This window comes from Vulpes lagopus, chromosome 1, assembly GCF_018345385.1.
Source record: "Vulpes lagopus strain Blue_001 chromosome 1, ASM1834538v1, whole genome shotgun sequence".
Taxonomy (NCBI): domain Eukaryota; kingdom Metazoa; phylum Chordata; class Mammalia; order Carnivora; family Canidae; genus Vulpes; species Vulpes lagopus.
Genome location: NC_054824.1, coordinates 32933771 through 32956297, shown reverse-complemented (window position 1 = coordinate 32956297; position 22527 = coordinate 32933771). Strand labels below are relative to the sequence as shown.

Here is a 22527-nt window from a genome sequence, read left to right as displayed (position 1 = left end):
TGAATTTATTTATTTAAAATCAGAGTTGTAAGCTTTGATTTTTAAAACTCACATGAAATATTACTTAGTTTTAATAAAACTTCATCTAATCTTTCACCATTTCTAGTCTAAACAGGAGTATTCCACTAGAATTATTTATCCTTAAATTTTCCAAGGCACTATAATTAGTCCCTCTATAGAGCATTCAAAAAATATTTATGATTACTTATGATTACATAAGTTTATTTATGATAAACTTATAATTACTAGTACAATTTAATATAAAGGTTTGAATTTGTACTTCTTCAAGTTATATGGTATTTTAGTAACTCAAAAAGTTGCGGGTGCTACACAGCCAAATACTTTTTACTAGTATAACCAAAAGTCAACATTCGGGAGAGTGGACAGTGAGCACAAGCTTCTACTCCCCCCCTCAAACTGCTTTTATTTTCTTTTTTTTTATTTTTTATTTTTTATTTATTTTTTTTTTTGCTTTTATTTTCTTAATAGCAATGCTGGATGCTTTATCTTCCATTTGTCCATAGATAAACAATGAAATGAACAAAAGAGCAAAAAGTAGGGCACTTAGATAACTTATAAATTAAGAGAGAAAAAAATCATCAAGCTAAATTACAAGATCTTAAAGCATCTATACTCAGGGTTAATATTATTATAAAAACATTTTCTTCTGGTAACCTATCACTAACTAGGTAGCACTGGAAGTTAGCTGTGCAATGGTCAATCATTAACCAGAGCTGGCATTAACATAGTAACAATGGACAAAAAAATATGGGTCTAAACCCCAAGTACTCTTTTATATAGCACTGTGACCTAGGTAAACCTGTGCAAAGAAATTCATCTCTACACGGTTACTCCATCCGTAAATCTAGTAATAAAATCTAAAATCTACCATGATTACATTACAAAGTTTTCATGAGACCCAAATGAGGTAATATGTACAAGTATTTTGGAAGTCATTAAAACTCTTGCGAAAAACTAAAAAGAGGATATTTTCATTTTCTAGTTTTTTAAATGCAGGATATATTTTTAATCCTTTAAGTCTATGTTTTGTCTTTCTCAATTTGAGTATTCTATGGACACCATCCAATTCCACTTATTGCGGTTAATTATTAAAGCTGTTTCTTCTGCCCTTTAGAGGCTTTTCATATCTTGAACAACAGGAAAAATAGCTTTTCTAAAACTCTTATTAAAACAATTTTTAAGGCAGTAGTAATGTAACTAATCCCCTAGCTAATTTCAAAGAATATACATATAATATGGCTGACTTCTGTTTCTGGCTATCTCACTAATTTATGATGTTCTAAGAGCAAATCACTTCAATCTCAATGTATTCCAATTTTTATAACATAAGGTGGAACATTAGTGTGATTAACTTACCTGATGAGGAAAAATTCACCTTTGTAGCTTAAAGGTGAAAGCAGTATTCAAGTATGAGAGAAAACTTTCCCTCCAAACACTCTACTAACACACCAATGCCTTTTAAAATATGAAATTACTAAGAAAAGTCACTAATAAATGTATAGGCCACAAATTGTTTTCTTTTGAAGCTATAAAGACAAATTAAGAAACAACTAATATTTTTATTTAACAGAGACGTCCCAAAAAGGAGCAAACCAGAAACACAAGGATAGAAAAAGAATGAATTCTTTACCAGCATACTTAAGTTATTTGCTCTTAAAAACATATCTGTACAATATCACTAAGGAAATCCATTTATCACTAAAAATTGTACTCCAAATAATTAAATCTTTTTAGAAGAGTGAGAATTTGACAAATCTTCATTCTTACTTTTTAATAACACTAAGGTATCCATAAAGACAGCCAACTCAATTCCTTCACTAATGAAAACTCTTGCATCTTATTCCTCCCAAATGATCTTATTATTTCTGACTATACAGAAGTAACTTTTCTATGATTATCAATCAAGTATAATATCACTTTCATGAATTCTTTTCACAAACCACTGTATTTCACAAATGACACTTCTGAAATTTTTCTCTGGCAAAATAACTCTGACTACAGTGTTTCATAATTCATTACGAGGTTTCTATAATTATTTAAAAAAAATCTAAAGATCCTGAAATAGAAATGAAAGTTTTTTTTATTTTGTTGAAAGTTATCTCTGATATATAAAAATAGATTAAAAATATGTTATTACTGGATAAACCAAGTATTTGAGGAAAACTTCATACAGTGGTTACAGAGATGTGTTAACAATGCACAGCAAGTTGTATGTGATATTATACCATTACAATTCCAATACTCAGCAAAATATACTAAAAATCTATATATGAAGCAAAATGTGAAGAGGAATGGGCTGAAATAATATCTAATATACTATAATTTGATAAAAAAACCAGAATGCCTTTAATTTGGCTTTAACTTTAAAATGAGTGTATTAGGATGTGGGTGCCTGGCTGGCTCAGTTAGAAGAGCATGAGACCCACTCATGTGAGACATAAAGATTACTTAAAAGTTTATAAATAAAACTTGAATAAATACATAAAATGATGGTACTGGAATCAAATTCTGTTGCGCAATAAGACTTTTAAAGTACAATACCAAAATTTAGATATTTAAAATTTTTTCACATTATTTTCCAAAATTTCTCTTATTTATATTATATTGTATTTTCATACTTGTGAGTCTCTCAAAGTATCACTGTTAAAACTATTTTAAAAACCAAATTAGTTATGACCAATATACATGTACTGTAATATGCACAATTTTCTTTTAAATTTAACATCTAAATAAAAGTGTACAATTCAAAACTCTTTTTGAAACTTAAAAGTAAAATAATGTCTAACCAAACTCCTAAATGGATTTCCTTTGTGATATGCAGAATACCTGCACGGAGTCCCCAAACCTTTAGCATCTATAAAATGAAGAGACTGATAATTACCATATTGAAATACGATCGAATTTTGACTCCTCTTGCCAGATCCCACACTATCACGTTTCCATCGTGACCAGCAGAAAAGAGAACTCTCGGATCAAATGGGTGTGGCTCAAGGACGAATACCTCATCTTCATGACCCTGAAATATTTTTGAAGTGGTAAAGAATTATAAATTTTAAAAATGGAAATTCAATCAAATATTAATATGGCAACATTTCTAGAATTTGAATTCTAAGAATTATTAAAGTGGCAAAAATCTTCAAATTTATCTATGTATAATGAAGCTGAGCTAATACCACCATCCAAGGTTTCGCTATCATTTGGTGAAATCTGAGACTACTACTGATGCAGCCCTACATGCTAAATGACAGCAAGGATCTAGATTTCCAAGCCAAACCATTTTAACTATATTTTAAAATTATTTATCTACCACAAAGATCTGTTATCCATTTAGCAACATTTTTAAGCTAACTTTATATAAAAGATTTTCTCAATGAAAATAGTCCATTCTATAATTATCTTCATTATACCAAATAAAAATGAGTCTTTTTGTTTTTTTCTCACCATCAGGACATGAATTAGTTGACCGGTGTAAGAATTCCAAACTTTCAGAGTCATGTTATTAACTGCAGTTATAACTGTATTGTCATGTCGATCCCAAGCTACCATAGTTACTTTCATTTTTGTGATTTTATCTTCTATTCCTTGAAGGTTTTGGCTGAAAGTGATGGAGGCAGTATTTGTTTACACTGATATTATTTATTAAAATACTACTATGACAAAAACCTAAATGTGTTTTCTTATAATTTATATTTACATTCATTGCATGGATAACTATCATTCAACAATTAAGAATAGTTTGAATCAACAAAGAATAAGGGCAAAAATCATTCCACTGAGTCAGCGAACCCAGGATTTCAGCACTCCTAAAGCCCTTAGTAATAGATGATCTTGAGCATGTTATCTATTAACTTTATCTAGATCCAAGAGTTCTGTGCCATGCTGCTCACTATCCATCCTTTACTGCTGGTGTCATGCCCTGCTAACTGCTTTGCTCTCCCATCCATCTGAGACTACTACATACAAATACAAGTACAGTTAATTTATTAAATACTAAAACCAAATAACAGTTACAAGGTGAAATATAACTTGTCTTGGCTAGAGAGAACCATTACATATACTATAATCATCCCTCTGTAACATATTATATCATCTCTTTGTGACTGATGAATAATACAGTATGTCCCACTTTCTGAAGAAAACTAGCAAAACTTACAAGTATTCCTACAGTACTATCACCTCCTTAACAAATTGAACTGGAAAAAGTCCTTAATGCAGATCATCTCATACATATAGAAAAAAAATTATTTCAGAAATATCCTCTATCTCCGATAGCACTAATTATTATAGAAAAGTAATCATTTTAACATGAATTATGACATATGTTTTTATAGGCTGAGTGTCACATCAACCTATAATATAACATACTTTAAATGATCTATCTTTATGGATATAAGATTTTAAATTTGATTTCTTACCCTGCTGGACGAGTAGCCATATCCAACAAAATGCTCTTCCATTCTCTTCGTTTAAATTGCCAAATACGTGCTGTTCCATCACGACTCCCACTTACAAATCTGTATTAAAGGAAGCCCAAACCGCCCCCCCCAAATCACATGTACTTAACCAAAATGCGTATTTCTAGAGCTGTTTTTCAAAATACTAAAGAGTACTTCTCTTTACTTACACAGCATTCTAATACAAGAGATTACTCTCTCAGATATTCTCTGCAAAACTAAGAACTTCTGCAACTTTATGGGCTTTTAAAAATTTATATAAATACATTCTAATGTGTATGGTTAAATCACAAAATAACATTCAACAGTTATTCAAGGCCACTATTTACTACCTTACAAATAGAATCAATATTTTCCAATGGAAAAATATTGATTTTCTTCTCAGTATTAAAGAACTTGACTTCTTTTATTCAAGGTGCTTAGAAATAGCTTTCTTTCATTTTAAAAGAAGAATCTGGGGAAATTTATAACATTTATATCATTTAAGCTTATCATCAATAAACAGTTCTGCCTCAAATATTACATTATGATATATTTTCAAACTCTACTAAAAGTTTCCCTACACTCTGACATGTACAGAAAAAATATAGGGTGGATAAAAGTCCCTATTATTAAAAGTGGCTAAATAAACATTAACACAAAACATAAAGATACACTCAGGCTATAGTCACTTTTTTTTTTTTTTTTTTTTTATGATAGTCACAGAGAGAGAGAGAGAGAGAGAGAGAGAGGGGCAGAGGGAGAAACAGGCTCCATGCACCGGGAGCCCGACGTGGGACTCGATCCCGGGTCTCCAGGATCGCGCCCTGGGTCAAAGGCAGGCGCCAAACCGCTGCGCCACCCAGGGATCCCCTATAGTCACTTTTTAGTATGACTGGTCACAACCTTTATATTTTAGTTGGCTAGTCTGTATATAATTTCAATTAAAATCTGACTACAAGAAACGTCTTTATTTGAAAATTTTAAATTAGAATTAAATTTACAAACAAAAATAATTATTTTACCTGTTGCTAGTGTTGGAAAACTGGATACTGTCAACTTTGTCCTACATATAAGCAGATAAAAAAGAGAATCCTGAATATAAACTATTAGACTCATTTAAAATTGTTCCAATCTAATTCTTTTTACCAGTACTTACAGTATGGAACTCCAATTCTGATATTTTCTCTGGCTGACCTGATCCAAAAAAATAAACCCGAATAATATGATCTGTGCTTCCTGTTGCCAGAAACATTCCACCTGAGGAATAACAAACATTTATCAGTAAAACATAATTTCAAAATCTCTGAAAATTAAATAAAATGCAAGCAACATTACCATGATATATACTGATGATTAGCATTTTACTCTAGAAGTATACATATTTATCCTAAGTATGTAACACATCTTAACCCGAACTTAATAAACTTTTACCTTTACAAACACACCTTTAACTAAGATAAATTTTTCAATACTTATAGAAGATTTCTACTACCAATGACTTCACTAATTACATAATTTTATGTTAAAATTATCAGTCATGCTCCCTAGAAAACATGCCTTTTAACTGCCTAGGTCCTTCTCTTGCCACATTCTTCTGTTAAAATCCTATCAAAGTTTTAGGGCCCAGTTTCTTCAGTAGGTTGTCTTTGCAACTCTGCAATCAAATGAGCCTGCCATCCTCTGAACTCTTATTTAAGACTTCTTCTCATAGCACATATATTCTACTTTGCATTGCATTATTTATATATGCAATTTACCCTCTCTCCTTGGAATCAACACTCTCCCACAGTGTTGAAAACAGTGCTATATAACAGAACTGCTTACAGAGTACTCTGAAATCATGGATAGTGCCTATGATTGTTATTACTAAAAGGAAAACTATCTTCATGGCAGTAGCCGTAGAAATCTAGAAGTGAGAAACATATTAATATGGCAAAAACAGATTTATGTCATTAGTTTGCAATCACCTATCTCAGGTACTACTGCTATCCACAATTATCAATTGAAAAGATAAGTAAAACTGGAGGTAAATGTGGAAGGAACTGGTATTAGGAACACTTAAGTATTAAATCTATTGATGCTTCATTACATTTTCTCATCAATTCATTTCAAATATTCTAGTTGAAATTTGTTTAAAAAGACATATCCATTCAAAATGCTACTGTATAAACTCAAAACATAGATGGGGTTTCAGCACTGCTATATAGCTACCTTTTATAAAACAAAGAAAAATTTGGAGCAAGGTAATTAACAAAGATTTACAATTACAACCAAATTTATTTTACTTAGCTACAGGTTACTTCCAAACTCTATGAAAATATAAAACATATCTAAAATATCTTTCTTCCGATGAGATAACTATTCAAAGATCTATTCTTTAACAGAGTCAATTCTGAAACTCTTCTCTCTTACCAGAGCATTATGGTCTCAAAAAAATTCTTAGTCATGTGAATACATAAAATAACTCTAGGAAAGTTCAAGTATTTCTAATTTATGACCATCCCCTGGTATATGTATGCAAATATGATTTATATTACAATAGTAAGTATTTTCAAAATCTTATGTGTTCCACTAAAAGCTTTCTAATGTACAACTTTAAGTGGAAAATTTGGGCGAAAAACATCTCACCAGCACTAAAAGAAGAACAGATCATTTGAACTCCAGGCCGAGGACGCTCTGTAAATTTAGCAGGTCTTGGACTAGAATACAAAATATAAATAATTAAAAATATCCCCAAAGGGGTCAGCAAGACCAGAAATGAGCTGTTTCAAAAAATAATCACAGAATGACAAAATTAAATAAGAAGCAACAGATGGCTCCCTTCCTAAAAACAAGTTGAAAATCATTGTGTCGTGATCAGCAGATCTTATGGCAAAATCCTACAGATTTTGTAGGAGCTTCTGATTATACAAGATCCACACGTGAAACACTCTCAAAGCCACTGCCACGTCAGAGATGTAGTTATTACACTTACTTCTAATCAAATTTAACAGGTTCTCAGTTTTTCATACAGTACAGTAGCAATGCACAAATACATTAGAAAGTCATTTGTAAATGTGAGCACACTAGCAAAATAGATGCTGTCTCCTGTGGCTTATGTATACCATTAGGTTTAGGTAATAAACCTTTTCAACGTTAGACACTGTTAAACATTTTCCTCTGTTTATTATCTGATGCGATGAAATACACCTTTTAAGACTCCAGAAAGAATCTTACACTCATCCCAGTGAATATCTGAAGACTGTTTGAATCTTAGATCAACTATAATTCTCATTCAAGATAGTCAGCTACAGAAGACAGTGATCTACACTCATATATATTTACACCAATTATGTAACGGTTATAAATTATGTCTTATATTAGCACTATGGACATTAAATGTTTGTTGCAATTAATGATACTAAAGAAAGAAAAATTATAGACTTTTACAACATACCAGCTCCAATACAATATATTTGTAATGCTCCAATACAGTGATTTTTTTAAGCCCTACTTAACATACATTTTGACCTAGTTTTTCTAAGGATATCAGGGAAGAAAATTTAAAAAATAATTATAGAGCCTTAACTGAATACACCTGCATAACTTCTACAATCCATAGCAAATGAACACAGAATGGTTTAAGTTTTGAGATCATATAGGGGGAAAAAGTACAAAATACTTATGATCTATCAGCTATATATTTGGAACAAGAAAAATCTTTTTGACTGATACAGAAAACAAAAGTATTTGTTAAAAAATTTTAAAATACATTTATAAATAATTTTTTAAAAAAGATTTTATTTATTTATTCATGACAGACAGAGAGAGAGAGGCAAAGACATAGGCAGAGAGAGAGAAGCAGGTTCCATGCAGGGAGCCTGATGTGGGACTCGATCCCAGGACTCCAGCATCATGCCCTGGGCCCAAGGCAGGTGCTAAACTGCTGAGCCACCCAGGGATCCCCATTTATAAGTAATTTTTAAAAAGATGTATTTGAGAGCAAGAGAGCATGCTGTTATGCAAAGGTGTGTGCAGTGGGAGATAGAGAGTCCTAGCTGACTCTGTGCTATGTATGGAGCCCAGCGTGAGACTCCATCTCAGGAACCTGAGATAGTGACCTGAGCTAAAACCCAGAGTCGGTCACTTAACTGAGCCACCCATGCGTCCCTGTATATAAATTTTTAAAGTGACATAACAATTTTTTTTAGTCACAGGACTTAACATAACTGAGCATGAACAGAACTCTGTAGAAACAAAGTGACTAAAACATTCTTACCACTTAATTATTCAGAGTAAAATTCAAGTAACTGTAATTTAAATAAATTAATCTGAAATTATAAAGGCAATCTAATGCACTATTTTAATTAATACCTTATGGATCCTAGCCCTACGTTTTTGTTAACTTTTGGCACAATCATTCTTGTAAGTGTTAAGCAATCATTTGGTTGCAACTTAATCATGATATGCAAATAATAATATAGGTTGCCATTTTACAAGGACTTTAATTTTTTAAAGGCAAAAAAACAGTTGTACAGGTATAACTAATTTATTTTTAAATTCACATTTGAGGAAGTATTTTAAGATAAGGCCTTGGACTCAGGCAATTCCAGCTCTGCCTCTTATTAGGTGTATGACCTTAGGCAAGTTAACATTTCTGTACCTCACTGTCCTCATCTATAAAATGAGAGTAAAACTAAGACATATCTTAAAGAGTTACTGAGATAATGAAATGGGTTTAATCCATAGAGTACTTAGTACTGTGCCCAACACACTCAATAAGTAGGAGGATTATCAGTACTTTAATTTACTTCAGTCAGTTCTAGATAGTCCATCAATGAAAAATTGCTTAGTCTGGTACAGTGATTGAGAGGGGGTTTCAACAGTGTACTTCTAGCATGCACCTCAGTTTTCTCTCCTATCTGTCCTAAAGACTGTACTTGTACCTTCTTCATATGGTTGTCATAAAGATTAATGAGATGACAAATGTAAAGTGCTTAGTACAAGCTTGGCAGTCTAAGTGCTTCAAAAAATTTTATAATCATTATTATCATGTATATTGTAATCAAAATGTATGTTAATGTTTTGTAATCATTACTATCATTTGTAACCATTTTGAATTTCCATTCTCCCCTTCACATCTAATCTAAATATGCTTGGACAGCTTTCTCCTACTCAGAGATCTCTTCAGCAAGCTATCAAGTCACCTAGTCACTCCTATTTCTTATCTACGAAATAGCATTTTTATCAGTGTGACTTGTTAACATATACATTAACATTGTAAAAAAAAGCAAACTTACCTAAAGATTTGGGTTTTCAAAATAGGTTTTGTTTACTAATAGAACTGATTTTCTCAATAAATGCAGATTAGGTTGCTGAAGGCACCTCCCCATCAGGTTATACAAAAGCATTATAGCTCAATACAATTTTTTTGCGTTTGATCAGTAATTAAAGCCCATGATAGTAACAATGTACATACGGCCAAAATTTATGGCAGCCATGAGTAAAAATGGAAAAGAAGATCGGTGTCCCAAAGTGTCTAAGAAAAAAGTACTTCTTTACGCCTGACTTTAATTGAAAGCTTTTGGGCAGCCCGGGTGGTTCAGCAGTTTAGCATCACCTTCAGCCCAGGGTGTGATCCTGGAGACCGGGGATCAAGTCCCACAAGTCAGGCTCCCTGCATGGAGCCTACTTCTGCCTTTGTCTGTGCCTCTCTCTCTGCATCTCTCATGAACAAATAAATGAAATCTTCAAAGAAAAATACATTAAAAGCTTTTAGGGACAATTAATAACAGAGAAGAATACTACCTACAAACAGGTAGAAATAACTTTTTACACCCAAAAATTGGAAAATCATGAGGTAAAGCATGGAATAACAACTCAGTGAAACAAAATGGAACTGTTAAAATTATTACAAATACCTACAACAAAATGTTAAGGAAAAAACCAGCAGAAAATTATATACAGTACTCCACTTATATCTACATTAAAAAACATACCTATGTGAAAAAAATGGATAGGGTAATTGGGCTAACAGGTGAATCTATATAAAGGTTCTGAAAAAAAAAAATTTATATGGGAAAACTCAGATAAATATTGTACTTAGCACTGAAATCCTCAAGAAGCACAAAGTGAGAGTTTAATTTTGTAAAAACATTTTTGTTCCTATGCTAATTTTAAGACTGTTAGTCATGTTTTTCTTCTCTACAAAAACAAAACATGGAAAGACAATGGTATCCCAATCTGGTCCATAAGGAGGTAAAAAATACTCAAAGGAAAATGACAATTAACTATTGCAATTGTCTACACATCAGTAAAATATTTAAACTTTTATCTAAATGTCTATAGAACATCTTTAATATTAATATTTTAAATATTAAGAATGCAACTAAAATGAAATCAATTTGCTTTCTCTAAAGAATTACATCTTTGATCAGAATCCTCTTTTCAAATGAAGTACAGTTTATTTTATTAATGTTACTCTAGCTGCCATGGCCTCCTAATGCCCTGTTAGAAGAGGTACTCTCCAGGAATGTTAATGTTTATGAAGCTTATGTAAACATTACTATTTTAAAATAAAGACATTCATAAATTATTCAACTTGGGTTGACAATTTATAAATAGAAGTCAGATAAAAGTATTGAGATATACCTTCTAATCCAAATGATGTTCTACCATGAGAGCACAGAGATGACCGTTTCAACACTGCAAAACCATGGATGCACTACTTCCCCATTCACTGTCTGTCTATGGGGCAAAATGTAGCACTTCCTCTCCCTACTACACCCACTTGAGAGGTGGCATGGCATAGACAGCACAGATGAACAGACAGGGAAGTATTGTTCTAGTCTTGGCTTTGCCAATTTTTAAGACCTTTTTTTAACAATGGGAAAGTTGTTTAACCTTTTTTGCCTCATTGTCCTTAACTGAAAAATAACACTGTCTAGCCAACTTGTTTTAATAAACCAAGACATTAATACAAAAGAAAGCACAAATGCAAAATGCTATTATAGGATTGGGAAAGGATGCATCTATCTACCTTGATGTAGTTTAGTGAAAATGTAACCAGTTTTCCTAAGTTTATTAAGATCTATAATAAAATCTAAAATTTATAGATGTATGACAGAAATAATTGTAATTCTTCTAAAGAACCACCTTAGGAACTTTTTAAGATTATATTCTCAATACCAGAAGAAGCTACTGGGATGAAACTATGTGGCACACAGAAAGGAGTGGTATTCTGAAGGAAACCGCTAAGGCTGGGAAAAAAAAACCCCAAACACGTTAACATAAGAAACTTTGTTTGAAGCATGAAAAACAAAGGAAAACATGAAAATCAAAGAGGTCAGTGAATGCATTTTTGTTACTTACTCGAGGAGAATAAATAAATCTCCTATTGTTGACTACTTTATACTACTGCAATTTTAACCATTAAACTAAACAATTTATTCCACGAAATAAAAGAGCAACTGACTTTATTTTAAGGGTTCCAGCATCCCACAGCCAAAAACAAATAGTGCCATCTGCCCCAGTAGAAGACAGATATCTCTTTGAGCCACTGCACAATGGTGAGAACTGAAAAATAAATGAAGAAAAAAAATCTTCATAAGAAGAGAGTGACACAATCCAAAAAAAACCCCTACTTTTTACTATGCAAATAGCAACTACAACAGGGTTAAACAACATCCAAAATTAATGAAGGTCATGACTACGATCTTATTTAAAGTCCATGTATTTAAAAGAAAGAGGAAATATTCATTTCTTCATTTTAGTTCACTTTATACAATGGATTATAAAAATGACTTAAAATTTAAATTAAAATGAAGAACATTTTACAGAAATTAAAATAATTACCTGTAGTGATGTTATAGATGCACTGTGGCCCTGAAGAACAGCCAAAGGTGCACATGTTCGAAGACACCAGACTCGGATCATTTTATCACAACTTCCAGCTGCTATCATGGTGTTCTCATAGTTTACAGCCATGTCTGATATTTCAGCAGCATGCCCTCTTAAAGTAGCTAATAATCTTCCATCATCTGTTGCCCAGATTTTCACAAGACAGTCATCAGAACCCTTAAAATAAAAATGTGTATTAATGGAATTAACTCTATAAATTTTTTTAAAGATTTATTTATTTATTCATGAAGACAGAGAGAGGGGCAGAGACATAGGCAGAGGGAGAAGCAAGGCTCACTGTAGGGAGCCTGATGTGGGACTCAATCCTAGACCTCAGGATCAGGACCTGAGGGAAAGACAGATGCTCAACCGATGAGCTACCCAGGTGTCCCAACTCTATAAATTTTAATTCAAATTTTCAACAGAAATAAGAAACTGTATCTGTAATGTCTGTTTCCCAACAATTATATTTTAAAATACTGAAACATGAAATATTTGTTTTAGGAATTCTCCTCTATACATGGCTATTTTTATTGTTCTTACAAAAAAATACCTGTGTGCTCACCAATCTAACAGGAGAAATAGGATGTTAACAGTAATGTTTACCTATGATCTCCTAGTTAGCACCCAAAGTAACCTCTATCCAGAATCTTGTGAAAGATTTGAACTTTTGAAGTGACAGAACAAAATTGTAATAGTAGAACAAACGTAATATACAATAGTGACTAATCCTGTCTATGTTATTATGTTATACAAAAATAAAAGTAAGCTAATTTGGGACTTTTTCTCCTAGGAAGCTAAAAACAATACATATGAGTTTCCCATCAGTGATCCTCAGCTAAATACATTTTGTATAAAATCACCAAAGCCAGGTTTTTTTTAAAAAAAATTCAGTTTATCTGTATGAAGTCAGTAAAAATACATAAATTACACATTTACTCTGCTATAGCAGCATATGCTCAGAAAAACACTGTAAAGGATACAAAGGTTTTCTATGAATACCCATATTCACAAATAAACATTTCAATTTCACATAATCCAGAAGAGATCAGAACTTCTAGGCTCTATTTTCTTTTCTAATTTCCTTTATTCATTTTATAGCTGTAAATTTATATACTTTTTTACCAACCTCTCTATCTTTCATTATTTGGAAGATTTTAAATGCACAAAGAAGTAGAGAGTGTCATTAGCCTCATATATCCATTTCCCAGATTCAAACTTATCAAAAGGTTTCAAAGGTGGAATGTTACAACCTTTCCAATTTAATTCTTAAAAAAAAACAAAAACTCTTACATCTGACATTAGAAAGTGGTTAGAAGATTCACAAAAGCAAATGACATAGATGTGTTACTGTCTTCAAACTGTTATGACATATAAATGATGACATAGTATTAACAGAACATGTTAAATGCTTATACTAAACCAGACTCTGCCAACAGTACTTAGAATACTCTCAATTGACTCACATTCTTCTAAGCTTCGAAGCAAATGAAGTGGGTTTCTTTTTTTTTTTTTAAGATTTTATTATTTTTTTTTTATTCATTCATGAGAGAGAGAGAGAGAGAGAGAGAGAGAGAGAGAGAGGCAGAGACACAGGGAGGGAGAAGCAGGCTCCATGTAGGGAGCCTGATGTAGGACTCAATCCCAGGACCCTGGGACCACACCCTGGGCCGAAGGCAGGTGCTAAACTGCTGAGCCATCCAGGCTTCCCTAAGTGGGTTTCTAAGCACTAAAGACTAGTGATAAAACTTAACTTTGTAAATTATCTACATTAAAATCCAGTATTCTTTTTAAAAAATATTTATTTATTGGCGAGATAGAGCGTGCACACATGTGCACAGAGGATGAGGGAGAAACAGGCTCCCCACTGAGCAGAGAGCCCAATTTGGGACTTAATCCCAGGACCCTAGGATCACGACCTGAGCTGAAGGCAGATGCTTAACCCACTGAGCCACCCAGGTGCCCCTAATGTGGTATTCTTACCACATTCATTTAATCACAGGCTTTTTATTTCTAAAACAAGGTAGTTAAATTGGATGATCCCTAAGGTTCCTTCTACCTTTAGAATTCAGTGATTCATACACTTATTTATTTGCCTTGAGATTAAGTATGTGCCAAACACTAGATATACGATGATGAGATGCAGACACATAGTAGTTCACTCCTTAGGAAGCAAGGCAGAAAAGTACAAATGTAATAATATGCCCAAAGTGCTATACTGTTAATCAGAAGAGATCCAAAGAATGGAGCAGTGTGTTTTTCCTGAGAAGTTAAGAAATAAGTCTGGAAAAGAATCCAGAAGCAGTGATGCCTGGACAGTCTTTCACATGAAGAGGCAATGCAGTGTAGCATCTTCAAGCACTCCACTCCAGGCTTCAAGCTTCAAGCCCTCTATTATCAAATGTCTCAGCAGTTCACCACCTGGCATCATCACTTTCTACATGTTTAACGTTGGGCAAGTTACATGTTTCCTATGCCTCAGATTTCTTTTTGATAACTATCTCAGAAGATTGTTGCAAAAACACAATGAGTGAGGATAGTGCCTGGCATATGGTAAGAGCTATGGAATATTACCACCACTGCTTTTGTTGGCAGTCCTATTCTTACTTTTACTTTAGCAATATTCTTACTATTTTAAAAAGAACAAAAACATCCCATATGGCAACTAGAGAAAAAAGTTTGATCAAAGGCATGAATATGTGAATGTGAGAACTGCAAGAAGTCTGTACACTAACAGAGTATAAGGTAAAGGCAGGAGGATAGAGTCAGGGAAAAACTATGAAGAATCTCCTTTCACAGTATACTAAGAAATAATGTTTTGTAATGGGGATTACTTAAGATTATCAAGCAGGTCACTATCAGGATCAGATTTATGTTTTCCAAAGATCCTGTTGGCATCAGTGTGAATTGGGATAGAAAGTCAGAGGCCATCTGAAAGTTGTTAAAGTAGTTTAAGTAGGAAAGAATGAGTGATAAAAAAGATTATTACAGAATAGAAATAATAAAAGAAATACAATAACTGGGGAATTAAAGGGATGAGGATTACATCTCAGCTATCTGTGGAAAGTAAAGAAGGAACTGTAGTAGACTGTGCCCTTCCAGAAAGTTCATCTACTTACCACTTGGCACATGGGAATTGCATTAGGCATCTGTTGAATAAAAAATGGCTTTAAAGCATTTAATTCTTAAATTCATTTATTCAACCCTTTAAATTTCACAAATTAAGTCAATTAATTCACTTTGTTTATCTTCTAAAAATTAAGGCAAGATTTGGCTCTGATCTAAATTCACAACAAAAACAGGGGGTGCCTGGCTGGCTCAGTCAGTAGAGCATGAGATTCTCAATCTTGGGGTTGTGAGTTTGAGCCCTAAGCTGGGGGAACAGAGGTTACTTGATAATAAAAAATAAAGGTTATAAATTTACAACAAAAGTAATATTTTAGGTAGGCTAATGCTGGTAGAATATACACAGAAGTAAAATCATGATATCTCATTATGCTTCATAGTACTGATAGAATTAGTTCTGTTTGTATGTATTTGAATAAGAGTTTGCTTTATATTCTACTATAGAAGATGTTTCACGTTGTTTTCATGTTAACAAATAGAAAAAAAGAAAAACACCTTTTTGACCAAAATACCAGCTTCTAATGAAAAGAATAGTAGCAACCAGTGATCTAACATAAGCATTCAGTGACTTTTCACCAAGTAAAATCTAGCAAGAAGTCCCATTTTATTTCTTTTTTTTTTTTTTTTTTTTTTTTTATTATTTATTTATGATAGTCATACAGAGAGAGAGAGAGGCAGAGACACAGGCAGAGGGAGAAGCAGGCTCCATGCACCGGGAGCCCGACGTGGGATTCGATCCCGGGTCTCCAGGATCGCGCCCTGGGCCAAAGGCAGGCGCCAAACCGCTGCGCCACCCAGGGATCCCCCATTTTATTTCTATTGCTTTGTTGCTTAGTAATCTCACCAATATAATATTTTATAATTTTTCTTAGATAAGTGCGAAAATAAAACAGCACTATGTACATTTTCCCCAAGTATGTATTATTCCAACTGACCTTTCTTTTCTTCCATTCAATTGCAGGAGAGAAATTTTTTACCTTTTAGGGAAATCTCTCTCTTCACTCTCTTCTTCTGTGACCTGTAAAGTAGTACCCTGTCCCCACCCTCACTTCTACCCTCCCCAACTCCTGGCAGAATTTCAAAGAGAACTAAAGCATCCCTAAACAATTTGTATTTCATGCATCATTATTTATGATCATTAATTTATTTTTATAGGAATGTAAAATTAACATGATCTGACAAACTCAACCAAGTTCTTTTAAAATGACTACCAGAAACATATATACATATGAATAATCAACTGAGGATGCACAAGAAAAATTAAATTTACTTGGAAAACATTTTTAAAGTACTATACATGTGTTTAAAAAACTTTTTACATTTTATTTATTTATTCATGAGAGGCACAGAGTGAGAGGCAGAGACACAGGCAGAGGGAGAAGCAGGCTCCCTGTGGGGAGCCCTCGATCCTGGGATCAAGATCTGAGCCAAAGGCAGATGCTCAACCACTGAGCCACCCAAGGCACCCCACTACATGTGTTTAAATTGAATACGGAAGGTTAAATTAAAAATTGATGAAATAATTCTTTTAAAAAAAGAAAATGCAGAGCAGATTTTGAACAGACACACTTTCTTTCCCCAAAGCTACCTCAAATGTAAGTACAGTTAGTAATAAACCGAAGAGTAGGACATTATAGTCTTTTAATCAAAATGTTAAAAAAGTGTTATGGACACTAAAATAAAACCAAAGTCATGTAAATGGTGAAAGGGAGAACAATCTTGAACCTATGAACAACATAGACAGGGGCCTTGGCTGTGAGGAATACACAGGTTTCTAAAATATATAACGGAGAAAGATATGGTAGAAACAGCAATTTTAAAGTAAACAAGAAAGAAATTAGATGAGTCCTAATCTTGGCAATAATTATTAACAAATATCTGAGGATTATTTCCTAAAACCAGAGAAGGGGGAAACAAGAGAAAGGAGCTAAAAAAAAAAAAAAAAAAAAGTGAATAAAGTGGAATAAGAGCAATAAGAAAAAAGGAAAAAATCTGCGAGCAAAAGTGAAAGTTCTGCTAAAATTAGCATGATACAGAAAAACCTCAACTGACCAGTTTTTTCAGCAATGCTCCAATGCCTAGGGGAAAACACAGTAGTCATTTCTCTTCAATAACATCTAAATATTGCTCTTAGAACAGGGGACTGGCAAAGTGAGAAAAGCTGAGACTACAAAGTTTAAGTGGAAATAACAAGAAATTAAGCTGAAAAGGTTTTATCTGAGGAAGGTAACAGAGGGTTTCAGATAGAGTTTGGATTTAACCCAGTGAGGTAGCTACTGAAGAATTTTAAGCAGACAAGTTTTGGTTACTATAGTATTTTTAGCCACAATTAAGTTTAAAGAAATCTATGATCTAGGTGCAAAATTGAAAATGCTTTTTCAGAATTCATTTTTAAATCAAATTTAAATATTAAGCTAATGTTTAACACCAAGCAAACATAAGACAGCAGTGTATCACTAGTTTCACTCTTCAATAATGTAAAATTGTCATACTATGAAAATGTATTCATTAATATGTTGTCATTTGTCTATGTCAAACCTAGCATTAAGAAATCTGAAAAAAGAATCACAATGAAAAGAATGTATAGCTTTAGCTTACTTAAATCCTGAAATAAAATGTGACACTAAATTTTCAGTGATTTTTATTTTTAAGGTGAAAACATCACTGTCAATGTAAGGATAAAGCCAAAGAAGCAAAACAATTACCTTACCTTTATTCTGTAAAAAACAGCAGTATAGAAAAGGCCTGGTAAGAAAGAGTAGGATTGCTAAGTAGGCAGTGCTAAGATTTTATTTACTTATTCAGAAGAGGCAGAGACATAGGCAGAGGGAAAAGCAGGCTCCCTGTGGGAAACCTGCTTCAGGACTCGATCCCAGGACTCCGGGATCATGACCAGAGCCAAAGGCAGACACTCAACCACTGAGCCATCCAGGTGCCCCTATTTTACTTTCTTTAATTAAAAAAAATTTTTATTTATGTAGAAGCATTCACAATGTCAACAATACAGCTGTAACTTTTTTTTTCTTTTTGCAATTACAGAGGTATTCTGTTAAGAAAATAATTCTTTCCTATTAGATCCACTGGAGACACCCGAAGATGACAAAACTACCATCCATATAACTAGTTTCTGCTGTGCACCAATAAGAACCTGCTTTAAATTTCCATGCCAAGTTACAACCCCATACCATTCCAGGCAAAGTTAGTGGCTACTGAAAATATCACCTGGGCAGGACTATCCAAATGAAGATACATTTGATAGTATTAACTATACAAAAAAAGACAGATGACAGTTTTAAAACAAATTTTACACAGCCTATATTCCAAGTTTTTCCTTTTAAAAGCAATGAGTTGGGGCGCCTGGGTGGCTCAGGGGTTGAGCATCTGCCTTCAGCTCAGGGCGTGATCCCGGGGTCCTAGGATTGAGTCCCACATCGGGCTCCCTGCAGGAGCCTGTTTCTCCCTCTGCCTGTGTCTCTGCCTCTCTCTCTCTCTCTCTGTGTGTGTCTCTCATGAATAAATAAATAAAATCTAAAAAATAAAAAAAATAAAAGCAATGAGCTGTGTATAGGGTAGTTAATGCTTAACAGATAAGAATTAAAAAAATTCTGCCCTACTCCTCCTCATTCATCTTCCTCCTTTTCCTTCTTTTTCTTGCTTTTCTCAGCCCTGATGACTCCTTTTTTTTCCCCCTCAGCCTTGACAACTCCTTCTCTCATCTCCTGCCCCATCCACCACACAGGCTTTCCTTTAGTTCAGTAGGCAGCAATATCCTCTTTGTATTTTCCCTTCAGCTTAACAGCCTTCTTTTCATAAGGCTGCTTGTCATCCGCAGCAGTGTTAATCTACATCTCTCCCACTTTCTTTGCAACATCACCAATGGATAGACTAGGATGTTTTCCTTTGATTTTAGGGTATAAGAAAAAGGCTGAAGGAGGCCTCTTGGGTGCACTGAGACCCTTGAATTTTTGTGTTTCCTCTCTAACAGGGATATAAAAGTTTTCATTTCTCTTCCATAATGAGTCCCATCTGCCTTTTCCATGTTTTCTAATTTTTCTATTTGGCAGACATAGTCTTCTACCTCTCTGTGTATTTCTCAGAAAACTCTGAGTAGCTGAATAAGGCAACTGGGTGCCTCTTCCAGGGCTCCTCCCAACAAGTTTGCACAAAGAATACTATACATGATGACATTTTACCTCTCACCTTCTCAGAAACTCCTCTGCCCATGTTTAATTAATTTTTCTCAGGCAAAGAGTCACTCAGTGCCTGTCTGGCTCTCACTTGCCCCAGCATGTTCTCTCACAGAACCCAAATTTTATCATTAATAATTTCAGACAGTAATATATATTGTGAGAAAAATACAGTAAAGTGTCTAACTGGGGTAAACAATAGTGGAGTATGCAGAGGGAAGGTACTCAGGAAAGCAGTGCTTCAACAGAGGACTGCTAATAAAGGAATCAACCAGGGGCATATTTTGGAAAAGATAATTCGATGCAAAGGGAATAGCTGTTACAAAGGCTCCAAAGCCATAAACGGGTTTTACAAGTTTGAAGTATAGAAAAAGAGCAGTGTAAAAGAAGCTTACAAGAAGAAGGGAATTACTCTTAGAGACATATGTATGTATCTCCCCTAATAGACTAGTTTCTTGCAAAAGAGAACGTTATTCATTTTTATCTCTCTAATTGACTGGTTGATCCATTTATTTATTCTATCCCTAATGTATATACTAGATACTCCGAGGCATTACAGATCTAAAAAGGTTCAAGAAAAAAGTCTTTGTTATTAAGAAGTTCACAACTTAAGAGACATCTAAACAAATTCACTGCAACATAAAAGGAAGATATAATATAACAGAAGTACGAAGATTAGTGGTAGTACTGCACTTTCAGAAAAGTCTTTTTTTTTATTAAGTTATCAAGCTTTTTGAAAGAGTAATCTGCATTAAGCCTCTTCCATTTTTCAATTCCCAATCACTCCTCAGTGCATTGTCATCTCCTATCCCTAATACTAAAAGTTTTTTGTTTTTTGTCAATATCGCCTTGACAAGTCCAAAAAATGCCTTTCAGTTCTAATTTACTTTAGGTTTCCATCTGTTGTAAAATCCTAATCCTTTGTCTCTTAAGACACTACTTCTTTTTCTCTGGCCTCCTAAGCAGTTCTCAGTCTCAATTATTGAATCTTCTTTTCTTTCACCTGTTTTAAAGTTAGTCACACTCCTATGAGGTAATATAATCAATTTCCATATTCCATGATTCCCAAGCTGAATCTTCTAGCCTTAATCTTTTTCCTGAGCTTCCAATTCCTCTTAAACATTTCTATTTAGCTATATAGGTTAAGTATTTCAAATTTAACACGTCCACTGTCACAAATTTCTCTACTTAAATCCCTACCATAGTAAATGACATGACTTTCTAACTAGTCACACAAGTTAAAAACATGTGATCCCATATTCTTCCCTCCCAATTCTTCCCTACACTCAAATGAAACTCTTAAATCCTAGAGATTCTAAAATCTATTAACTCCATCCCTATTTTCACTGTGACTCTGTTCAAGCCATGATGATTTCTTTCATGGATCACTGACAGAACCTTTTCACCAATTCCTCTATATATAGACCTAGTTTCAATCCATCCTTAACAGTAATAACAAAGGGATTGTTAAAAAGAAATTATACTCACTCTTCTTTCTAAATCTGTCATTTTCTCTCCATCGCCTTCAGGAAAGAAACCCACCCCCCCCCCTCATATATCACCAATAGGATCTTGATGATTTTGTCCCCCACTACTATCTCTAGCTTTTGCTTAATGATAATCCATATTTATTCTTTGCCATATCCAATAATACAAACTACATATTATACTCTTTCAGGTTTATAAATGCCTTTCCATAAGTCTGCAATAGCCACCTAAACTCAGCTGAGGTGTCACTTTTAGTTAAGTTTCCCTTACCATCACCTACAACACACTAAATTAGATACTTCTTCGCCTATGATACGTCAGTATCTTATAGCCTCATTCAAGTTTACCAATTCTATCAATATTGTCTATTGACAATCTGTGAACTCTCCAGGGACAGATACTATGTCTTTCATTTCTAGATCCTAAATGTCTAGAAGAGTGTCTAGTTAGAACTTATAGCATTTATGGGAACATTTTATGTTCTTCTGCTTTAATTTGAAGAGAGATACATTTTTTCAATAAGGGAGTGTGGTGCCTAGGTGGGTCAGTTGGTTGGGTGTCTGACTCTTGATTTCAGCTCGGGTCATGATCTCAGTGACGTGGGAGCCTACTTCAGACTCCACACTCAGTGGGAAGTCGGCCTGAGATTCTCTCTCCGCTCTGCTCCTCCCTCCACTCTCTCTCTCTCTCAAATCAATAAATACATCTTTAAAAGGGGGAGGGAGGATTTTTTTATATGGTTAACATACTTTTTTGTATTGTGAGTGAATGGCTTCCTCCTGAGAGAATTCGTTAACTCTGCTTTTCTATGGTAAATATTATTTGAGGCAGTGATTTTAAAACCAAGTTAAAAAAAAAAAATCAAGAACTAAGAGAGAATGAGGAAGCAAGTCTGACTGGATAATTGTGCTATCTCCTTCCCTGGGTTCTTCTCATTATTTTATTGGGAAAAACCCATTAAAATATTCTAGTACAAAATACTTGTAAATTATACTAATACATAATTTCACTTATCAATTACAATGACTTCATTTTGGATCTTGTAAATATGGACTTATAAATATGATGTTAGTTGAGAAACAAAATGGATAAAATTTATTTAAATCGATCTATAAAACCAACAGCAGGAGGTAAAATTTAATGACTGCTTACTGTAGATCTTGATCTATCCTAATTGCATGCATTATTATACAAAAATCTTGTGGGGTTGGTACTATTATTACCATTTCTCTCCCTCCTCCCTTTTTTAAGAGATGAGAAAAATGGAGATTAAAGTGTTCAGGTAATGTGTCCAAACTACACTGCTAGGAAGTGATAAAAACTGTGAGCTGAACTAAGACCTACCTAATGCCAAAGTGGATGATCTTAAACACAGTGCTATCGATACTGCC

General features: G+C 33.7%; 1 protein-coding gene and 1 pseudogene across 1 annotated transcript in view; both read right to left on the bottom strand.

Annotated features, from left to right (window-relative positions):
• Positions 1-22527, bottom strand: part of LOC121486486 (pleckstrin homology domain interacting protein) — a 131840-nt gene that overhangs the window by 72725 nt on the left and 36588 nt on the right. Inside the window, exons 7-14 of the mRNA XM_041747395.1 lie at positions 12291-12512; positions 11911-12011; positions 7086-7156; positions 5614-5714; positions 5480-5520; positions 4437-4535; positions 3463-3616; positions 2903-3037 (exon numbers count right to left, since the gene is read on the bottom strand). Of these exons, the coding sequence (XP_041603329.1) occupies positions 2903-3037; positions 3463-3616; positions 4437-4535; positions 5480-5520; positions 5614-5714; positions 7086-7156; positions 11911-12011; positions 12291-12512 (924 nt within the window). The remainder of the gene's footprint in view (positions 1-2902; positions 3038-3462; positions 3617-4436; positions 4536-5479; positions 5521-5613; positions 5715-7085; positions 7157-11910; positions 12012-12290; positions 12513-22527) is intronic.
• LOC121486117 lies at positions 18917-21143 on the bottom strand (annotated as a pseudogene).